Here is a 21,990-nt window from a genome sequence, read left to right on the forward strand (position 1 = left end):
GAAAGTCGATTGAGAAGTTTCCAAGTAAATTGAATTCATTTTTTCATAGATTTGCACATATTGTCTTGTAATTCCGGAACCGGAAGTCGGATCGAGATAAAATTCAATAGCGACCTATGGGACCATAAGGCTTTTCATTTGAATCTGAGTTTGTGAAAATCAGTTCAGCCATCTCTGAGAAAATCGAGTGACATTATTTGTCTCATACACACATATATACGTACATGCACACACATACATACACATAAACACATAGACATTTGCTCAGTTCGTCGAGCTGAGTTGGATGGTATATGACATTTATCCTTCAGGGCCTCGGTTCAAAAGTCGGTTTTCGCAGCGGTTGTATAGCCTTTCTGTATGAGAAAGGCAAAAAACGAAGATAAAAGCCTAATCAGAGTGTCTTCTTTTTTATCTTTTTCATGTGCTTAAATTTTAAAGCTTTTGCAAGCTTGTATTTCTTTTTCAATTTTGGAGAACATAAAAAAGACTCACGAACATTTGAAATCAACTTGGACAAGGCACTAAAATCACAATGTATCATATTTCTCGACTGGTGTCTGTTAAACGCGAGGCGGAGAAAAAAAACGCTCCATTTATCGTTTATTGTTGTATGCAAACATGTGCAGTGAAGTAGCATAATTGTGTCAAACCAAAGCCAGTATCCATACATGACAAAGCAAAGCAAAAGAGAATTTATGACAGGAACATGTAGGAGAACTGGCATGGCTCACTGTATGTATGAATTCGAAATGTTCAAGCCGTTTAGGAAAAAAAAAGATGAGTTTTTTTTTGTCGTTTGCGCACTCGTACGTGAGGATGTATTTATATATGCAATGCATTCAATTTATGGTCAGTTTAGCTGACTGGCCCAATACGGGGCGCTGTTCTTATTAGTCCATGACGATTTTTCAGATGGGGAAGATAATGGAAGCGATTGTTGTTATTGCATCAATTCGACCACTCTTTTAAAGAAAATACTTTGAAAAATACGTTTACTACATATGAATTTTGAGGGAATCAATTTGAATCAAAATCTGCTTACGGGAAAAACGCGTTTGAAGTTTGTTGTCTATACAATCAGTGGAAACAATTTATTACTCAAGCGAGCCCGTAGGATCTAACATTTTCAAAAAATCATATTTTTTCTTTTATAATTTGTTAAAATGAAACATTTCATTTGGTCAAGTTTTTAAGTCAATCGAAGCAGAAATCTTGGGCCTGTGCGCCGAGCTCGTAATTATTCGTAGTATGAGACAAGCAAAGATAAAGGTCCATAACTTTCGTTTTGTTTCGATAGGCTCGAAAATTTCACAGAATATTCTTGAAATGTTTTACTATAAGAAAATATAAAGAAATAAATAAATAAATAAATAAATGATTTTTTAAATGTGTTAGACCGTATCCGCCCCTTAAATTTTCACTAACGATAATTAAATAATTTGATAACATCCCTATATAAGTAAAATGAAAGTGAAAGTTCCGCAATATTTTATAGAATATGCCCTCGGTATCATAGAGATTAGGGATTGTTAAATTATTATTATTAAATAAATAGTTAAATTTATATTATTAAAAGAAGAAGAATTATAGAATACGCAGGAATCCAGTAGCTTATTAACAGATGAGTGCAAATGGCGAAAGAGTGATATGCAGAGTTTTCAGTAGCACAAATAAATATAATAGAAGTGCATTTCAAAGACTTATATACATTCCGACACGAAAATATAGGCCTCTTTACATTAATCATAGAAATGTAAAATTGATTTTATTTCAATGAATTACAAAGAATCGAATTGTACGTGTAAATTTGTATGGCCTTAAGCTAACAAGATCAATTGAAATGATTTTTAATACATTTTGCGTCGCAATTTTCAACCAAGGTTTGAAATTTTAAGTGCTTACCACGCCATAATGCCGAAACCAGAAGTTTGATAAGATTTCGTATTAGGCTATAAGATTTATAATCAGTTTAACTATTCCATAAAATTCGATGTAAGTTCTGTTTTTTAATCTTCCGGTACATCCGGAATTTGGAACTGAGGTTGCCAAGCTGATTTGTTCAGCCATCTACCAACTAGATCTACATATTGGAAGAGTTTTGTAGAGTTTGCGCATCGTCACGGCTATAGTGTGAGGAGTAAGTCAATGTTTTTCATTCAACCTACCTGGATTTGTTTCCCAACCCCGCACATAGGTTCAAAAGAGGCAAATGATCTTAAGGCCTAAACCTCAATAACCGAAACAAAAATAAATTTATTTAATATGCTTTTTGCCTTATATTTCCGCAACCGGAAGTCGAATTCAAAAAAAGTTTCACCGAGGAGCAATTCCATACGAAATCAAAAGTCATTTTTTTCTTGTATTCTATGATATGGCTCAAATTTTGCATATGCATTCTTTATGATCAAAATTTTGATTAAAATCTTTTTCATAAGAAATTTAGCATTCTTTCATAAAACCTGCTTGAAAATATAAAAAAAATCTGCATCGGCCAGAAAAGTCGAAAACACGTTTTCGTTCGGCACGTCAGAAAAGATATTGCACTTCGTTGCAAAACAAAAAGTGTTCTGTAAGTAGCAGAAACTTTACGTCTGCTTAGCGGTTCAAATTGAACTGCCGAGTTTAGCACTAAGCAGTTCAATTTGAACTGCTCTGCACTGATGAGTCAAAGACGAAACGTAAAAATAATGAAAACGGTTATGTGCCCTAGCACAAAATTTGGCTAACCCCTAAATGACCATACCTGCATCGGCCAGAAAAGTCGAAAACACGTTTTCGTTCGGCACGTCAGAAAAGATATTGCACTTCGTTGCAAAACGAAAAGTGTTCTGTAAGTAGCAGAAACTTTACGTCTGCTTAGCGGTTCAAATTGAACTGCCGAGTTTAGCACTAAGCAGTTCAATTTGAACTGCTCTGCACTGATGAGTCAAAGACGAAACGTAAAAATAATGAAAACGGTTATGTGCCCTAGCACAAAATTTGGCTAACCCCTAAATGATAAAAAAAATGTTTGTCATGATTTTCAAAAATTTTCATTATTTAGTAAATATGCAACTGTATCAAATATTATTTCTCCATTCTAGAAATTTGACAGTATTTTACTTTGAACATAAGCTACTACATGTCAAAAAATAAAAAGAAAATCAAGAATCCGTTTATGAGATATTTAAATTTTAAGTGTTCTTTTGAAATAAAATTCAAAATTTTGTACATAGTCCTAAAACATTGCAGAAGACACCAAACCGATCGAACTCACAGTTTCTGAAACATATATTATTGAAAATTTTCATGGGATTTTTTCTTAGTCCCTTCTCAAAAGTAAGGCTAGAATAAAAAGGGGAAATGGATTATGCAAATCGTTTCGTTTGGCCATGAATAACGCCTATTCAAAATTTGAGCCAAATAAAAAAAATACAAAAATAAAATTTCAAAAAAAAAAAATCTGCCATCTGCGGTGGAATTGTTATGTCCCCATACAATCTTACATTTTAATCAATCGAGAGTACTTTATTTTATTTCTATTTTTTTAATATATTAGTTACTCTGGAGCCGAAAGTCAGAACCGGACACAATTGGCACATTGTCGCAAAGCTGATTTACCGGTAGCGACACCTGCCAATAAAAACTGGAACCTAGAAAAGGAGGCTTCTTTCGGAAATTTTCATATCGGCAGTAGTGATTTGCAACATTTTTATCGTTTATTCAATAGTACAATTATCAGCAATAAAAATACACTCGGAGTAGAAGAAAATCGATTTCAAGTGATTACTACTACTTTTTTTTAGTGTAAACTACGATTAAACATGGAAAATCTTTAGAAATGTGTGCAATTGGGTAAGGTTAGGTTTTTTCGGATCAACATTTTTTTAAACAGAAACCAGTGTAATGTTGATTTCTCGAGTACTAGAATGTATAGCGATCGAGTACTATTTATTTTGGATACTTTTTTTTGTTATTTCCAGGCATTTGAAAAATGGTGTCAAACCAAGTTTAATGCTCTATTCTGAATAAACGGTAGATTTCGCACAATGAACTAAGATCAACATTACCACCTCAGAGTAAAAACTTTTTCTTCAACTTCTACTATGATTTTTCAAATGAATTTGCCCGTTTTCATAAAAAATCGTTGAAAAGGTGGAGTAATTAGGAATTTTCCTGACGATTTGACAGCTTTTGCTGAAAGTATCATCTCTAAACAAGTAAAACAGTAAAACCTATTGTTATAACCGTTACGGTGTTAAAATAGCAAATGTAATGACTATAACAATAGATGCTAGTAAAACAGTTTCTAATGCAAGTGATCGCCTAAATCGTTGCATAAACTTGGCGCTATTTGTAAGCAGAGCAAAAAAAAAACTTAAATGAAGGGTGCTTTACTTGTTTCCCACTGGATAACCAATCCAGTCACTCGAGCACATTTCTCATCTTTCTTTTTTTCAAAAGGTTGCCGCAAGCTTTGGGACTCTCTGCCAATGTTATTCATTATTTAAAGAGTCTATTCTTCGTGTATTTACTTGTCCGTGAAACCATTTCTAGCTAACCAACAACACACAAAAAGATTAGATACTTAACACAGCGATTTTCTTGCAACTTACCGCGATGAGCTTGCCTCGGACTCCAGTGATACTGGAGCCGAAATACAAAGAAGCTTGTTACGATAACAGTTGATATCTTACATTTGCTGCAGGATTAAAAATTGTCCAGAAACGAAATTGTTTCAAAGTGTTTTTTGAAATTTTTCACTTACTGCAGGATTAGACATTCACAAGAAATGAAATTGTTTTAAAAATATGTTCTAGTTTGAAAACTCGCTTTTGACTATTAATAGGCCGTTAAATTAATAAGGAATTTCAACATAAAAAAGTCTGAGCTAAATATAAAGTGAAACTTGACCTACTTCGACTAATAATCCTATCATGTTAGGATTCGAATATGTGAGGTGACTACTGGGTTCAGTGGCGTAGTTCATAATTAGTACCCGGGGCAAAATATAATTTGCCGGTCCCCTCATCGTAAGGGGGAATCGGTTTGACGAACAAAAAAAAAACGGTTCAAAAAGAAACACAAAAAGGTTCCCCCGATAGCTTCGAGTTCGATTTAAACTTACTGGTGATAATCCAAAACTGAAATATAAATCGCCACCTTATATTTATAATAGCCTGTTCGCACTATACCGTAACGGGACGGAACCGTCCGGGACTATCCGGGACGTTGTTTTCCTCATCGGCGATGACTGAGCTGCCGGCGTGTGTATGTATTAAAATCCCGGATCCGGGATAAAATCCATTTGGTTGCCACCGATATTCCTCGCCAAGTTTTTTCCAGCGCCGACGGTGCGAGAAACTCGCCGGCAGCTCAGTCATCGCTGATGAGGAAAAAAAATGTCCCGGATAGTCCCGCACGGAACCACCCGCGATCCCATTTCAACCAGAATATTACACACAGAGAAAAATATTGTAGAAATAACTAAATTTTGGTTTCACGCAACGATTTATTTTGTTGAAATAATGACAAAAGAAAATCTGATTTGAAATTACAAAATAAGATATTTGATTTTGATCAGTGCATTTGTTTGTTTCAAGAAATATTTTGTTAAAAATAACAAATATTTTATTTGCGCGTTCCTGTCAATTTCTTGACAAACAATATTATGGTAAAGTCGTGACCTTCCTTTCATGAAACTTTTTTATCATTTCATGAAGTCCATTGGAGTTCCAATTTAAATTTTATTTTATGTTAGACTGTTTTCCCTTCCATGCGTTCAACCAATAGCCAGCTATCTTATATTGAAAAAAAGTGATGAACTGATACAAACAAACTTGAACTAGGTATAAGATCGTGTACAAAATGAATGTATTTTATTTAATGTAATTTATAATAGCTTATCAAGCGAGCTGTTGGGCCCGTTTGTCGCGGCACGATCAAATTTTTCGCATGTCATAATCAATTATTCGGTGCTCCATTAATCTGGTCAAGATAGAATTACTGCATCAAATATTTTCTGTAAAAAACGTGTTATGTAATGTAATGCAAGTCTAGTAGTATTTTAAATTATCGTACACTTATCACATACACTTGAACTATTAAAAGACCCCAAGGAAACGAAAAAAACACTCAACTTTTCCTTCTAAAACACGTGCAAATTTTTTTGATTATCCACGGGGGAAGAATTCTCTGGTTTATAAGAAACAAAACTGATACGGGTAATTCAAACAATAAACTTAGTTGTCATTACACAAATAAGATCATAGATAAAATGAACCAATTTTTTTCTTGATACAAATGTATAACACGATTTAATCAACAAATACCAATAACTTCAACTCAACTTTAGTTGACATTTAATAAATGACTGATTTATTTCAACGATAAAATCTGCCGGAACAAACCAGTTTTTCGTTAGCCAGGATGAGAATCAAATAGATATAATTGTTGATGTAGAAGGAAGAAATTGGTTCAAAATAATCATATTCTAGCTTGAAATCAACAGAAATCATATTTTGAAATCTACTGACTGTTTTGTTATTTTAAACAAGCTCAATTTCTCTGCGTGTAGTTGATTTTCTGAATTCGATTGGTCAAAATTTGGTACAACTAATTGATTGTTGTTTTAACTAAACTGTCATTTTTATTTTTCGATTAGCAGAAACGATGGTTGAAACAACTAATTTAACTGTTTGAAAAAAAATGCTGTCAATTAGTGAGGACACAAACCTTTCAATTTCAACAAATATTTTAGTTGAAATAACTGGTGTTGTTATTGAAACAAAATTCTGTTAGTTGAAAAATAAATCGGTTTTTTAGACATTGCAAATAATTGAATCAACTCGAACAATGTTATTGATGGGCGAAAATAATCAAAATATACTTACTGATACACGTCATGATCTATTTGAAATAAGTTCGGTATGGAGATTCATGAAATAAATATCGTTGTTAAAATATAAACAGTATTTTATATTGACATGTAATATCATTAGGGCTGGGAAAACCATCGATCACTGCTGATTTCAAGTGATCTTAACCAAGGAATAAATTATCATTACGAAATCAGAACTGATCTGATCTCTAAGTGATTTTGATTTTTGTATGATCATGATCATGTCAAATCGAATACTTCTGATTCGATCGGAAATGATTGATGTAGAAAAACGTTTTTAATCAGCGAAAGTGCCCGGAGGGGCGAGTAAATTAGCAAAATTATTAAATTTACCTAAAATGAGTATTGAAAGATGATGCCTTCAAACGGTTGAACTAAAGTTATGCACTGATAATTTTAGTCCATTTATATGAGCTTGGGTGCATCAACCGCTGGGAATTGGAATTTTGCGATGGCAATTCAAACGCGCCATTCAATCGCAGCGCGCTCTGTGTGTTTGAAACCCTTCGCTTCTGTTACTTTTATAAATTAAATTCATGTCAAAAAGCGTTTTATTGCTAATGCATGAACATCATCATCGGTATCAAACAGCTGGAAGTAAAACAGTCTGCTGGAAGTAAATCAATGATCGAATTTGAAGCATAAAATTTTTGCGCATACCTGAAAGATTAAGAGATGATCATACATTAACATTTTCTAATTTGTCATCAAATCTTTTTCATCTTAAACAAGGTTAACTTTATCACAACACCGCTGTTAGATAAACACTTGTTATGGAATCATAAATTTCTCAAATCGAATGAACACAATTTCACCAAACACTTTAATCATCGATGTTGTTTTCATTGACATTTTGAAGCGACGCGAACAGATTTCAACTAAAAAAGTTGTTGATTTTGCATTGCGATTATTGTTTTGCTTTCAACTGTCTCCTGCATTTGACAGCATTCAAAACAACATATTTTTCAACTACTTGAATATATGCAAATCAAAAACCATATTGGTTGAATCAAAAACAAATTAGTTAAATCAACTATCGCAAAAATCAAAAACTGCAATATCGCAATTTTATGATCGAAGGGTTCTCCGTGTGGATTGTCCCGTCCCGGTCGTCCCGGTATAGTGCAAACAGGCTATAATTCTGCCGGAAAGAATTTCTGATTTCGAGTTGATGCACATGCCTATTCATTCGAACTTGCTCACTGCCAACAGCCAAGACAATACTTGTCACTTGAAATTGAACAAGCAAAACTTCAAATGACTAGGTAGGATTATTCAATTGACGATGATTTCTTGGAGCTTCACTTGAGTAAAATAAATGAGAAGGAATATGCTGACAGTCAGTGACCATACATTTCCATTTCATCTTATATTATTCGATTGAAAATGAAATTTTACCGCACTTAAATTCAAATGAAATATCTTAAGTCTCATAGATGACTGTTGAATTTTATCTAGACTGAAGTATCGGTTCCGGTACTAGTTAAAAATTTCAGAACATCATTCAAAGATGCTATGAAAAGCACATAAAAATTCTTCAGAACTGTGCTAAAAACTGCATCAATAACATATAAGTCTTGTTAGTTGATCGACAAACGAAGTACTGAAAATAGTGCTCGTAAACTCCAAAGCGGAACTCAGAAATGGCCTAACCAATTTTAATATGCTTAGATTCAATTTAAGACTTCATAGTCTTATAACTTAAATTTTTTCTGAATCCAAATATTTCCGTTTCTAGTATTATAAAACCATGAGTGTCCTAAATGGTGATTCGATCAATAATGATCATACAATCTAGATCGAAAAAGCAAGTAAATTTTTGGTACATATCTGACCTGCACGCTATTTCGACTCTTAATCCGTAGCTTCAAGCCAAACAGTAGACATAACAATGCATTTACCAACAGTCAGCATAATCACAGCTCTTTTATCGATACTATGTTGCAATTCATCGCTCATAACTGTCTATACAATTGCGGACAACAACAGGTGATGATGCGTGAAATTGTTCAACTGTTCTTCCATTCGGTCTCTCCTTTACCCTTTCCGGGCTAACTACGATAACGCACCTTGATCTACTCCACCGATTTCGTAGTTGGGTGAAAGTATGTCAATCGGTAGCATACCAGATGCTCCAGAAAATAGGAGAAATTTTTATACGATTCTCTCCAGCATCGATTGCTACTTTCAACATCAATGTGTGTAACGGCGTAGCATTGCGCATAAGTACCAATAACATAAAAATCTCAACCAACGAATCAGAACAATTACCTCGAGTGCAGCGAATAGTGTGAAGCAAGCAAACCCAATTTGTCAGTTTTCTGTGTGCTTTTTCATTCATTGCAGAAAATCAAAATCCAACTTCGATTTGAAATTACGTGCAAAATTACTTCATCGAATTCCTATGGTGTATACTTTATAATATACTTTAAATACTTTTGTACTCTTTTCGAGTGCTTTGGAAGCGTACTTCTTTTGCATTTCAGAAACTGCGAGTGCAAAAATCTTACTTTATCCATATCTAGACAGCGTCACGCAAGGGATCGAAATTCTTATGAATGATAAAGTTTGGGAAAAGATCACCTTATGTTCATAATGTAGCAACCACACAAGCAAAAATGTTGAAAGTGTTTAGCCTCGATACAAAAGCTTCTCGAGTCAGATACGCATTGCGCGAAAAGCGTTTTACACATGACTGTAGACCTTTCTAATGGTAACACTCACCCCAATGAGGCTATATTTTCCGAATACCTTCACCGGAAAAGTATGCCAATTTGCTGACCCAAACATAGTGCCCGTTATCGGACAACATCACTGACTGGCATATGCGAACATGATCTCTATTCGACGCCGCTTCTTCAATGTAGCGATCCGGAAGGGGCAAACGATATGCCTCCTACTTTGTACGATTATAGATTATGCAATTATGATACGACCAAATCCGGCGAGTCTACACTTCCGCTATTTGTGTGTTGTTGCCCGGTTTGGCCTTGATCTCCAGTCTGAAGAGGTTATGATAACTGAAGAAGAAGAAGAAAAAACCGATACGTCGGGTTGATACAGATCAACAAGCCGGTTGTGTCGGCTGGTGTGAAAACATTGCTTATTGTGATTCGGAGGTTTTTTGTCGGATGTCTGGCAAGGCTGGATAGCTAGACGGGCGAAATTCGAACGATGAAGTGAAGCTCATGAGGTATGAGTCTTAGATGATTAGTTATTTCAATTTACGATATTGTTATAAAAACCATACATATTTTGTTTTTGAAAAAAAAAACGATGTCTTCGATTTATATATTTTTTAGCAATTCCAATCATTCACATTTCTAAAATTCCAATTATTTACATACAGCAATCAAGCCCTGGTATATTACTTTTTGTCGTATCCAGCCTTTTCAGCCTAGATAGCCTAGATAGAGATTTTCCACATCAAATATAATTTGAAAGAAAACGTGTTATGTAATTTTATGTAGATTTTAATATTAATGATAAATACTTAAACTTAGATTGTTCTTTTTAAGTTTTTTTTATGGCTCTTTTGCACTCTGCTTAACGCGGCCGTTTTACAATGAAAAGTATTTATTTTTTTACTGGATCTTGTAATTTTTTCCTTGGAGGAGAGGCGCTTTCGCTGTTATCTAGCGAATGAAGGGGGAACAGTAGTTCGCTTTTCACGCTCCCGTCCATTGGGTCGGTAGTGGCTGTCACAGGTGTAATGGGATTGCTTGGGGTTGGTGTGAAGGAAGCACCGTTGTCCTTTAGTGTAGTTCTTTCCTTGTTCACCTTATCACATAGCTTACCGCAGTGAATGGCTTTTTGGCAATATTGACATATGGCCATCTGTTTGTCATAGGTAACAAGTGATTCTTGTATCCTGACCGAAAGTCACATAAGAAGGTATAGCTCTCTTCAAGCGCATTCGTAACAAGTGTACGCCATTTAGAATACCGGAGAAAAGTTCTTCCACTGTTTTCTTATTCAATAGAGAGAATCTCTCCGTATTGCGACATAGTTTGGCGAATATAAGGATCGATGACGCTTGAGGCAAGATCATGTACACGCACTTCAATAGCACTATCTTGCATATATACTGCAATGTTGTACTTAATGTTTACGTGCTCCAAATAGTGCACATTGTTATTGTCTTTTGCGAATTGAATTGCACCCAACTCTTTATAAAACTAGATGTAAACAGCATTATTTGTCTTATTGCATTGCAGTAAATGCACACGTTTAATGTCAAGATGCATTTGCTCATCAAGCAAAACTTCAAGTTCTCGTATCAAAGGTCGTATTTTACACTGCCTGAAGTCAATAATAGTTATATTCTTTCGCAGTGGTGGTAGCTTTAGTTCGTTTGCTTCACTCATTTTGAGATCGTTCTATTGTTCATTACACAATACTGTACTTGGTTTCTTCCTACCCGAGCGTAAGCGGTTTTTGTTTTATCGACTGACTTTTATGAGATTTAAAATCGAACTGAAATCTTGGATTGTTGAAAAGTGCCAATAAAAAGAAATACACAGATAAAAATATTTTGTAAATTTACATCTATTTTCATGCACATATTTGAAGCAGCCAATTAAACATAAAATTACTTCACAATTCTATACGTTTCAATACAATTTATTCACAAAACTAAGCGTTAATTGAAAGATACAGTTCTATTCATTTAAAATTCAATGCAATTCAATTTATTTTTGCATCGATGATGGGTTCCAATGAAATATTTGATTCAACCCATGTCTATTCCATGTCGATACTGATTTACATGTCGTGTAAATTTCATTATTTTTTTCTGTGTAAGTAGAAGAAATTTCTTTCTTTTCTGTGTAAGTAGAAGAAATTTCTTCTTTTAATGTGGAACACATTTTTGTTTTCTATATAGGGGTGCAAATTATAAACTCAAGAAAAATACATGTAGATATGTGGTCAGGTTTTGAACAATTACAGCTCAGTCAATTTTGTATCAATTCTCAATATTATGTCAACATTTGATTGGAAATATTTCTACGAATTGATTTGAATGTTCATAGCCATGTAGTTTTAATTATGTATCATTGGAATGTTGATTAATAGCTAGCAGTGTCCTATTTTGTCTGCAAAAAATCTCCGGCATATCGGATTTCCCTGCCATAATCGACGGTTTTGAAGGAGTAAGCAATATATCAAAGGGAAAGCATCGCTCTGATTGGTCAATCGATGTAAATTCGAAACTGTTGGAAGCACGCAAATCTATAAATAAAAGTGAAATTATAGCTAACGTTTCAGTCCTACGTATAACATGCTAGAGGTAGGTTGTTGCTAGGCAGCAAGGCAAAAAGTGCCATAAAACGATTTGAACTGATCTTGTTGATATTTTGATTTAACAGAGACAGGGTTGCCGACAGGGAAAGGGGAAAGGGAGGAGTCTCCCCGGGCCCGAAATTTTCAGGGGGCCCGGAAATTCGAAGAATCAAAATTGTTTTTTCATTCTTCATAACAAAACAAAATATCAAAAATCGAAACAAATTTTTCTTGCGAATTATTTTGTTAAAATATTATATTCAGAAAACTCTTGATACGATGATATTCCCATGCTCACAATGTTTTAAAATTCTCATGTTCAAGGGTCCGTAAAATTGCAGTTCCCCCGGACCCGAATTTTCTTTCGGCGGTCCCGAACAATGATCTCTTTGTTAATGTTGGAAGTAGCTTTGAAATTAATAGAAATAAAATCTACTGCCCGCTTTGTTATTTTAAACGCATCGGGTTCAGATCAAGTTTAGAAGCGTTTCGTTTCACTTGTGAAAAAATACTCACGAAAACGAAAATTTTTCTTTTATCGCGCTGTAATACCGAAACCGGAAGTCCGATCTGGAAGAACGTTTCGGGACTTATTTCAAGACCTTTTATTTGCATCTTAGATTGTAAAAATCGGTTGAGAAATTTCTGAGAAAATTGAGTGTGCATTTTCTCATAGATTTGCCAAATTGTAATTCCGAAATTGGAAATGGGATAATGATGAAATTCGATAGCGAGCTATGGGACCATAAGAACTTTCATTGAGTTTCTGAAAATCGGTTCAGCCATCTTTGCAAAAATCGAGTGACATTATTTGTCACATACGCACAGATATACATACACACAGACATTTTGTGATCTCGACGAGCTAAGTCGAATGGCATATGACACTCGGCCCTTCGTACAAAAGTCGGTTTTTACAGTGATTGCATAGCCTTTCTATATGAGAAAGGCAAAAACAACTTATACGACTATATTTCTTCTTTGTTTTCATTGGAGTTATTAATGAAAAAATATTGTTTAAACAATTGAATTATTATTACAACAAATTAATTACCAAATTAAAAATTATCATAATAATTACTAAATAACTGTAGTAAGATATTGTAACAAGGAAGATTGTGTAAAAAATGTAATTGATCCGACCAGTAGAACTGGAGATAATAAATTTCAAAGACTAGGTGGTTTTGCATTTTATCAGAATTCTTCTGCACTTTAAAAAATTATAACTACTACAAGAATTTCTTTTATCTAAAATCCTGATACACGTCAATGTTTGGAGTTTGAGCGGTAAGTGGAATGAAACTATGAAGAATTTTCAACTATAAAGGGATCGTGCTTTCTTGAAAAAATATCATGCAATGGTTTCAGTAACAAAAGCCCCTGCAAAGACATTCACGTAAAAATTATAATGGAGACTCATGGGAGACTCATCTAACTAATACTGAATATAGCGAAATTACCATGTGTAAAAATCATATACTACTCTGATAGAAGGTTACGCGAATACCTCACAGAGAAAATATTTTAAATATAAAAAAGCCGAACAATTCTAACGATTACTTTTGTTTATATAGTGACAATAACAATTTTGGTTTGATTCAACCAATGTCTTTTTATACAACTAACATTTACTTAGAATAACCATATTCTAGTTCAAAACAATCATATTTTGCTTGAATCTGCTATATCACAGGTTGAGATTTTTTTTGTTAATTAAAATAGCCAATTTCCGACAGCAGGACAACATTGCAATGGGGATGTATGGCATCTCCTCAATCTGTTGAATAATTACAAGTGTCTTTGCTTATGTCTGAATTTGCTTTCGTCTACCCCAGAAGCACAATTGTTACAAGACAAGAATGCTATTGGAAATGTCATCATTAAAAATGTGCAATCAGTTAGATCATTATTTGTAGAAGGCTAGCAAATCATTCTCTAAGTAGGGGCAGAATCTGAACAAAATTTCCTTTCAAAGTCAAATATCTATAAGATCGAGTAATCTTCCCATTTATTGACCACGTCACGATCCCTCATTTGTCGGGTCGTATTCCAAAAAATGCTCATTGAGGGTTTCTCTAGACAGACCCTCGACAAAATGTTTCCAATATTGACACTTCTTGGAATCTAATGTATCTTTGTTTCATTATGTATCATTCGTGTTCATCAATGTACCAGAAAATTGAGTGTGGGCGGTGCATAGAATAAGATGGTGGTCTAACTAGCCAGATATCGTATGTTTGAGTCATGACTTTGAAGGATTCTTAGTCTCCGTAGGATCATCCTGTATAGTTATGAGTCAGCTGCAAAGTCTGTTGGAACCGAAAGTTTCGCATCGGAATGTAGTATTCTGACTTTGTTACCTGAAAAAAATCATTTGGCTAGGGTCGATTCGGCTGCCGACTGGCCAACATTAAAAACATTGATTTCAATTTGTCGAAATGCTGGTTGAAACTATACTTATTAATCAAATAACTAAAACATTGCGGAGCCGCTCCGGTAGCCGACTGATCGGTATTCTTGTTATTAGAAACGATTCATCTTCGATAATTGAGCATCATTATACTATTACTTAAGCAAATTGATTTGATGTGTTGCCTCCCTTCTCATCTTTCTTTATCTTTGTACCTTCTCTTTTCTTTCCGTAGCTTCTACCAGCGGTCAGGGCGCAAGATTACGACGGTAAGCAACAATAGACGTCTATTAATGAGTAGCTAATATTCCAACTGCCCATAGGGGCATGATAATAAAGCGTAAAAAATTACGACCTGTTTAGTTGGATTAAATAATGAAACAATCAACAGACGTTTGATAGATATGTATTTGTTTTTTTTTTTACTTCCGTACTTTGTTCCAGTGACTGATATTCAGTGCTCGTTTGCATCACAGGGCTCCAACCTGGGTGACATCATAACGGCCAAACTGAAGAAACCCATCGGCTTCAAGGGAGCGCCCCTGTTTGCCGACGACCGTGCTGTAAACCCGGAGGCCGATTTCGCATGCTCTATCAAGCAGGACAGAAAAGACCCCAGCGATCTTAGCTTTGACCTCAAGATCACCGACTTCTCACGCTGCGGTGTGCTGAAGAGGAATGTAAGAACTTGCATGGTCTGGCCATCGTAGACCTATATTTAGGAACCTGCTTAGGTTTACGATTTTCGTCAACAAACGTTTCCTGTTGCTCAGAACATAATTAAAATCGTTGCGTTGTTTACACGCAACGATTCACTGTTATGTCTTATAAGTGTTTTAATGTATTTTCTGGTTTACTTAAAACTCATTCATTCAAAATTCATCATAAGTCAGAACCAGTTTCACTTTTTGCAAACGATCTGCAAAGTATTCTTAAACTAACGAATTGAACATAGCTGATATAATTTACTCTTTGTACTAACTTATCCCAGGGTTTTGTCCACGTGCGTATTTGGTTCCCCCAGTTCCCATCGGTGGTAATGCAATCCGACCAGGAACTGATTATCATGTGCAAGCCGCCGGAACCGACTGTCATTCAGAACAAGGCGGCAGGATTTGCCGGTAGTTTGTGAGTAAAATTTGAGTAATGATTTTTGCTTAAGTTGCACAACAGTCAATTTCATTCCAGCCCTCATGGAGCACGTGTTTCTGGTGTGGTAGAAGAGACCCCCGGTCGTTTGGAATACGAAGTTGCCCTGTATAAGGAAGCTCCTCCAATTGCTAGAATAGCAGGAATGAAGAACCATTCATCGTCGGGATCTTTACCGGCGCTAACGAACAATGAAGTCCCCGTGGATCAAGCCGTTCCGATTGGGACGAAACTTCAGCTGAGAGCTCGCATCAGTGCGCAGAGTGTTTGGAAGTATGTCAAACTACTGGAGGTGACCGTTTCGCCGGATCCCGACGATCCGCATGCTTTAGGATCGGTTTCTCTGGTCCGCGAAGGCTGCCGCAATCGAGACTTCGCATCAATCATACCGCATCAACCGGCACGCTACCGTGACAAACCGAATGAAGTTTTCCTAGATTTTGAAGCTTTTCTGTTGAGCTCGATGAAGGAACGCAGTACCTTGTGGATTCATTCGCAAATTAAAGCCTGTATGGATGCAATGGATTGCCAACCAGATTTCTGTCTCGATCTTTACGAACCAACGAAACGAAAGGGTAGAATATTTTACAAAATAAAACAATGAGTCATTTTCAAACAATCAATTATTCTAGGATTAGGACGGCGCCGAAGATCCGTTGGGGATATTGCTTATAGTAATCTCTTGTCAATGATAGGGCATGACCGATTCCGAAGGTCCTCTGGTACTCTCAATACAACGGAGTTCACAAAGTTCAATGAGAACATCGAATATACCGTTCTGATGCCTGGTCAATATGACGATTTGAGGTATCAAGAAGTCCCAGATCAGTGCAAAAACTTTGTTATGATATCAGGACTGCTAGCTGGACTACTGGCGTTATCAACCATTATAGTAAGTTTAAAGCAATCATTGAACTATTTATAATTTAATCAACCATCTATTTTAGACCTGCGGTTTGGCATCGAGAATGCAAGGCAATGGAAAGAAATCTTCGATTGATGAACTGAACGTGAAAGGCTACTCTGGTCGAGCAATCGTCCAGTAACGCAAGGCTCAAAGAAATCGTGTATCAACCGACTTCAATGAATCGTTGAATGTCACATCGATCAACCGTCAACCGTCAAAGATATAATTACAGAATTTGTAAATTTAGGAAGCTAGACAAAACAAATACTTGTAGCTTAAGATAGAATTTAGCCGATCACCATATAGCGTACTAAGCCCAATTTTTAAGTTGCCGGAAAAGCTTCAGTTTGTTAAAAAGTTGAACATTTTAAAAGTTGGGCTTACCGAACGAAATGCGAGCCAAACCGGAAGACGAATTTTAGGCACCACTTTTCTAGTGGCTGCTACCTAGACTGCATTTTCATTAGTTTTTATACAAAATCAAAACGAAAGATACATATGAAAGTTGTTCACAAAGCGTATTTTGAAGAGCATTTAGTGTTAACTTTATTTATTATGAAACGCGCAAATTGTAAGATTATTTTAAATTATTGATTTTGTAATTAATTTATATTAATACGCTCCTCGTTTGGAGACTTTACAACTCGGCGTCTATGTACAGTGATTTTAAATAAATACGTAGTTGGAAAAAATTGATTTTTGATTGATATGAGCCGATGTGACGAGCCTTTATTGTGATTACGACCTAGTTCAGACGGAGACTGAATGAATAATTTCAATTCAATATTGAATCATTGAAAACAGTTTTACTGGATTGCATTAGATACGTATGTAAGCTTGGCGAACACTTGCAAATGACGCCGCGATTGAAACTATGTAGGGCTATTATACCAATTAATAGAGTCACCATGTTATTTGTCCGACTATTCAACTTTCAATCAGCGAATTGTGATAAAATCGAATAGAATATCTTTGCTAGTTCGAAAATTGTTCAACACTGATGTTATAGCGAAGCGAAAACTCGAAACGAATGCATCTATTTTCATTTTCCCTTAAAGTCCATTGATCGAAGAGAGATAACAGATCTCACTCTTACTACAGGCACAGACTAACAGACATGACAGTATGAGTAAATTCTTATAAAAATAATTTTTCGCGATGCACTAGTTCCACCTATATTGTACTGCGCGAACTATTTTCTATCGATACACCCCTTGTGTTATGTAAAAGTTTTTTTACTAGTTGGTTCCCCCTCGTTTGTCAACACCGATCAGCTGCTTACAGGGATGCCTGATTTCATCATAATATTTGAAAATGATTCGTCACAATAAATTATTGGATCACGTTGATAATATATTTAACATTTTTTAACGATGTTGGAAGGTAACCATATATTTTTCTCAACGTTGTTCATCTAGACTATTTTTGATTGTGTTGGTTATTTTCACTCGAAATTAAGTGGCGGCAGACCACAAGTAAGTAGATATTGTATCAAAACGGGTTCGATTTTGTATTGCGTTGAAGGTTGAGAAGTAGGCACAATTATGTGTATAGTTTTGGCAATATGTATTAAATCTGTATCCTGCATGAAATTCGCATGGACGTATACAAATCAATACACTACAGGTAATTCTGTATGAATGGCAACTTTGTTGGTAAATGAAAAAAATAACCACAGTCTAGATGACAGACAGGATGTTTTTGATAGGGTAATATGGCGCCATCATGCCATATGCGAGTACTGTCCCAACTAAAGAAATATTCGAAATGACCGTTAAAATGATTGAAGAATCTAATTTGAGTGTCCTGTCTGTTAGTCTGTGCTAAAGGTTTTCATATATGAAATGACTAATAGAGCTGAAATGAATAAGGGTGCCGTTACGCTAGTTCAGATTTACTGGTACGGATTACCCCTAGACAGCCGACTGCGTCTGTCAACATTCGGGAAACGGCTAGCAACAATGCTAAAATAATGCCGGACATCATCAGGAATCTAGTCTGGTTTCTGCAGACTGCCGCTTTTTTCCGATCTGGTGCTCCCAGACGACTGGCAGCATTAGCCAGACTATTTTGCCGGCATTCCGCACATACGGTGTATCGAGTCTGATAGGCAGTGCTCGATTTTCGTAGCTGTATATCCATCGTCAGAAATTAAATTTGGAATTTTGTATTTTAAAACGAATTCTGAATCGATTCCGAATAGAATTGGATTAAAATCAATTTGACTGGGTAGTTGTAGTGATCATGAAAAAATGAAATTTACACTTGACATAAATTCAAACATGCCGTAATTTCTTCGGTGATGACACAATATTACAGCTATTAACATGTAAAAATAAATTTTGTGTCTGCATCGATGTAAGCTTCGGTGAAATTAACTGTGAAGTTAGTGATATGACTTATCTTCACATGCTTTGAATTGTGAATGTAAGTGAATCGCGACACTCCTTTTATGTGCATCTATATAAAGATGTAAGTTTTTCGAAGTGTGTAGTACACTACCAGTCCAACTTGAATTGCAATAGGCTGATAATCCGAAAACGAAACGTAATAGAGAATAATTGTTTATGTTACCCTTAGGATACTTGGCATGTAAAAGCGTTTATTTTTTTTTCAATTTCACGTTAGAGCCATTTTAACATGCAGCCCGAATACCCAACAATTTTTAAGTACGTTCAAGGGATCGATTTCTTATTCGATTACCCTATTAACTACCAGATGTTTCGGTTGCAGTTGCTCCAGCTTAGGGATATCGGTAGCCCAGGTTTGTTCGCCCGATGCTTCGAGTGCGTGTAGTTCTAGTGGGTGTGCGATCTTCTTGTGTTGACGACAGTTCGGACCGGTGGCGAAGGTTTTCTCACAGAATGGGCATTTGTATGGTCGATGACCGGTGTGAAGCATTAGGTGATTCTTCAAAGTTTTGGATCGCTTGAACTCATTGCTGCAATACTGGCATTTGAACTTTTTCTGATCCGAGTGTACTACCATGTGACGCCGCAGGGTTCGTTTCGTATTGAGTTTTAACCCACAATGAGTGCAAACGTATTTCGTGTCCGAATGTGTGTCGATATGGTTCTGTAATGAAATATATTACGCAATGTAACATTGTTTATTCGAGTGCCAACGCTAAAAAAACCTTTAATGCTGGCAAATTCTTGAATCCTTTTGAACATTGGGTGCACATAAAGCGTCGCTCGTCGCTATGTGTTGTCTGATGCTCTTTAAGTGAACCATTAGTAGTAAAATCTTTACCACATTCCTCGCAAATATATGGCCGTTCACCGATGTGGATTGCTTTTATATGTAAAACAACACTCGCTACCTTGCTGAATCTGCGCGAAAACAAAACATCATGTTAAAATGCAGTTTGCAATCAAATCCTCTACGTATATACTTTTTATTGCAATACCGGCAGGGGTGAATATTTTTAACGTCACTCGGAAGATGAGTTTCCGCGTGTGACTTTGCTCGTCTGTCTGAAGCAAATCGTCTGGGACATGAAGAACAAACAAATAAAAGTTCTTCCGAATGAGGATGTTTAGATTCTAGATGGGCCATATAAGCTGATTTGTGTCGAACGTCTAAGTCACATGGTTCACATTTCCATGATCTTTTTATGTTTCTCCTTTTTTCTGGTGAATTTTCTACCGTGAGATGCTTCTGATGTTTCCGCTTTACTTGTTTCTTGATTTTTACCGTGCCATTGATTGAGTCAGATTCTGATGGATGATCATATTCAGAAATACTCAAAACGTTGAACTCATCTGAGTCTTCATCGGAATGATTGTCTTTGGGCGAAGATACCTTTGATTGCTTTTTGTTTTTGTCTGGAATGTTGACAAAACTTTACTTTTATAGAGCAGTAGAAATAAGCAGTAATTCACCTTTTCGTGCATCCTGCGGTGGCTTTTCACTGTTTATCCATTCTTTTTGCTCGTTCCGTTCAGCAGATTGTGATCTCAGAGAGTTGTATTCCCAGTTAAAAGTTTGCACAAAAATTTCTTCCTTGACTGGTACAATTGTTGAATCACCTAGTAACTTAAATCGTATTTCTTGTAATTTCGTTTCTATGAGATCTTTTTCGTTCAAGGAATACAATTCAGCTAACATATTGTGCGTTTGTTGGTAACGTTCCTTGAAATTATCCAATTTGTGTACAAAGTCGTAGCATTCATCGCAGACGCAACAGCTTGAATTAGCTATTTCTAGTAACTGAAAATTTAACAATTCAACTTAACAAAACTACAAAATACATGAAAATAATTTACCGAAAAGTTGAGATGTCTCAAAACAATTTTGTTCAACTCGTCGAGTGATTCGAGGGGTTTGCCGGGTTGTTCGTTAGCGCACAATCGGCACCATTTTTTCCACATAGTGAGCATTGTTAGCTGCTAACAAAAACGGCAACGAATTAATTAGTATAATACTGGAAAATTTTGTATTTACTAAAACCGTAGAACAATACGTGCAAGTGGACAAAAAAAACATTGAGCAATAACAAATGATAACAGAGCTAACCTCAACCAATTTGTCAAAGCGTATTCGACTTTTGTGAAGTTGTCGATCGAAACCCTCGCTATACGAAAAGCTCTGAAAAGAATGAGCTTTACCAATGTTATTGTCGCTGAAGCACTTAGCTGCAATGGGCACATCTTCGTTGAAATTAAATGAAGAGGCGTTTGGAGATGCTCGTTTCCACAATAAAAAACCGTTGATTTTACAGAATAAACAATTGATTCACGATTAGATCTATGGGTTACAAAACAATTGATTCACGATTAGATCTATGGGTTACAATACATTTTATTGTATCTTGACAAGATTTTTTTCATTTGCGACGATTCAATATATTGTTTTTAATATTCACAATTGAATTTATTGTACACGTGGTGTTTCAAACAATATGCATACCGACGACACGACCTGCCACTCGTCTATCAAAACTGTATCGCAAATTTAACTACCCCTCAGTAACTGGTAATGTCAAAACGAAATTGCTTGAAAAAATCTTGAACTGGCAACAAAGGTCGAAAGCTGTTGATTTTAAATAACAGTTATCCATGACTACGAATGTTGTTTAATTGCAACATATAAATAACCTCAAAGCTGCAACAAAATGTGATTTCCGCGAACCGGAAGATAAATGTACGGTTGGGTTACTACCGAACTCGGACGTACTGCTCAAGGTTATCATTGTTCCTCGGAACAGCTGGACCCAGTGCACCCCAAAAAGGCTGAAGATGCACAGCATAGAGTAGTTGTCAGACGAAATGTGCATGACACAAGTAGTCGGCCGGCAGAAAATATTAAATTCAATCGAATGAACCTTGGCTTTGAATCATCATTTTTGCAACGGAG

The 21,990-nt window shown here is 35.7% G+C and overlaps 2 protein-coding genes across 5 annotated transcripts in view; one reads left to right on the top strand and one right to left on the bottom strand.

Moving 5' to 3' along the window:
• LOC131429853 (uncharacterized) overlaps positions 1 to 17,298 on the top strand; it is a 55,569-nt gene extending 38,271 nt beyond the window's left edge. For 2 of the 3 annotated variants that reach the window (XM_058594265.1, XM_058594264.1), the window contains exons 3-8: positions 14,812 to 14,845; positions 15,021 to 15,256; positions 15,568 to 15,704; positions 15,765 to 16,300; positions 16,358 to 16,617; positions 16,673 to 17,298. In XM_058594265.1, the coding sequence (XP_058450248.1) occupies positions 14,812 to 14,845; positions 15,021 to 15,256; positions 15,568 to 15,704; positions 15,765 to 16,300; positions 16,358 to 16,617; positions 16,673 to 16,771 (1,302 nt within the window). In that variant the 3' untranslated portion in view covers positions 16,772 to 17,298. The remainder of the gene's footprint in view (positions 1 to 14,811; positions 14,846 to 15,020; positions 15,257 to 15,567; positions 15,705 to 15,764; positions 16,301 to 16,357; positions 16,618 to 16,672) is intronic. The other variant, XM_058594263.1, reaches the window with a different exon arrangement.
• A 499-nt stretch (positions 17,299 to 17,797) lies between these two features.
• LOC131429852 (zinc finger protein 501-like) lies at positions 17,798 to 21,093 on the bottom strand. Of its 2 annotated transcripts, none has more exons than XM_058594262.1 (5): positions 20,901 to 21,093; positions 20,517 to 20,837; positions 20,027 to 20,459; positions 19,769 to 19,964; positions 17,798 to 19,707 (listed from the first exon to the last, which is right to left on the bottom strand). In XM_058594262.1, exons 2-5 carry the CDS (start codon positions 20,740 to 20,742, stop codon positions 19,324 to 19,326), a joined length of 1,239 nt encoding a protein of 412 aa, XP_058450245.1. In that variant the 5' UTR covers positions 20,743 to 20,837; positions 20,901 to 21,093; the 3' UTR covers positions 17,798 to 19,323. The 2 variants fall into 2 exon arrangements, with proteins under 2 accessions (XP_058450245.1, XP_058450244.1); XM_058594261.1 differs by having other exon boundaries at positions 20,517 to 20,844.
• Positions 21,094 to 21,990: the final 897 nt, after the last annotated feature.

This window comes from Malaya genurostris, chromosome 2 (genome assembly GCF_030247185.1).
Source record: "Malaya genurostris strain Urasoe2022 chromosome 2, Malgen_1.1, whole genome shotgun sequence".
Classification (NCBI taxonomy): Eukaryota; Metazoa; Arthropoda; class Insecta; order Diptera; family Culicidae; genus Malaya; species Malaya genurostris.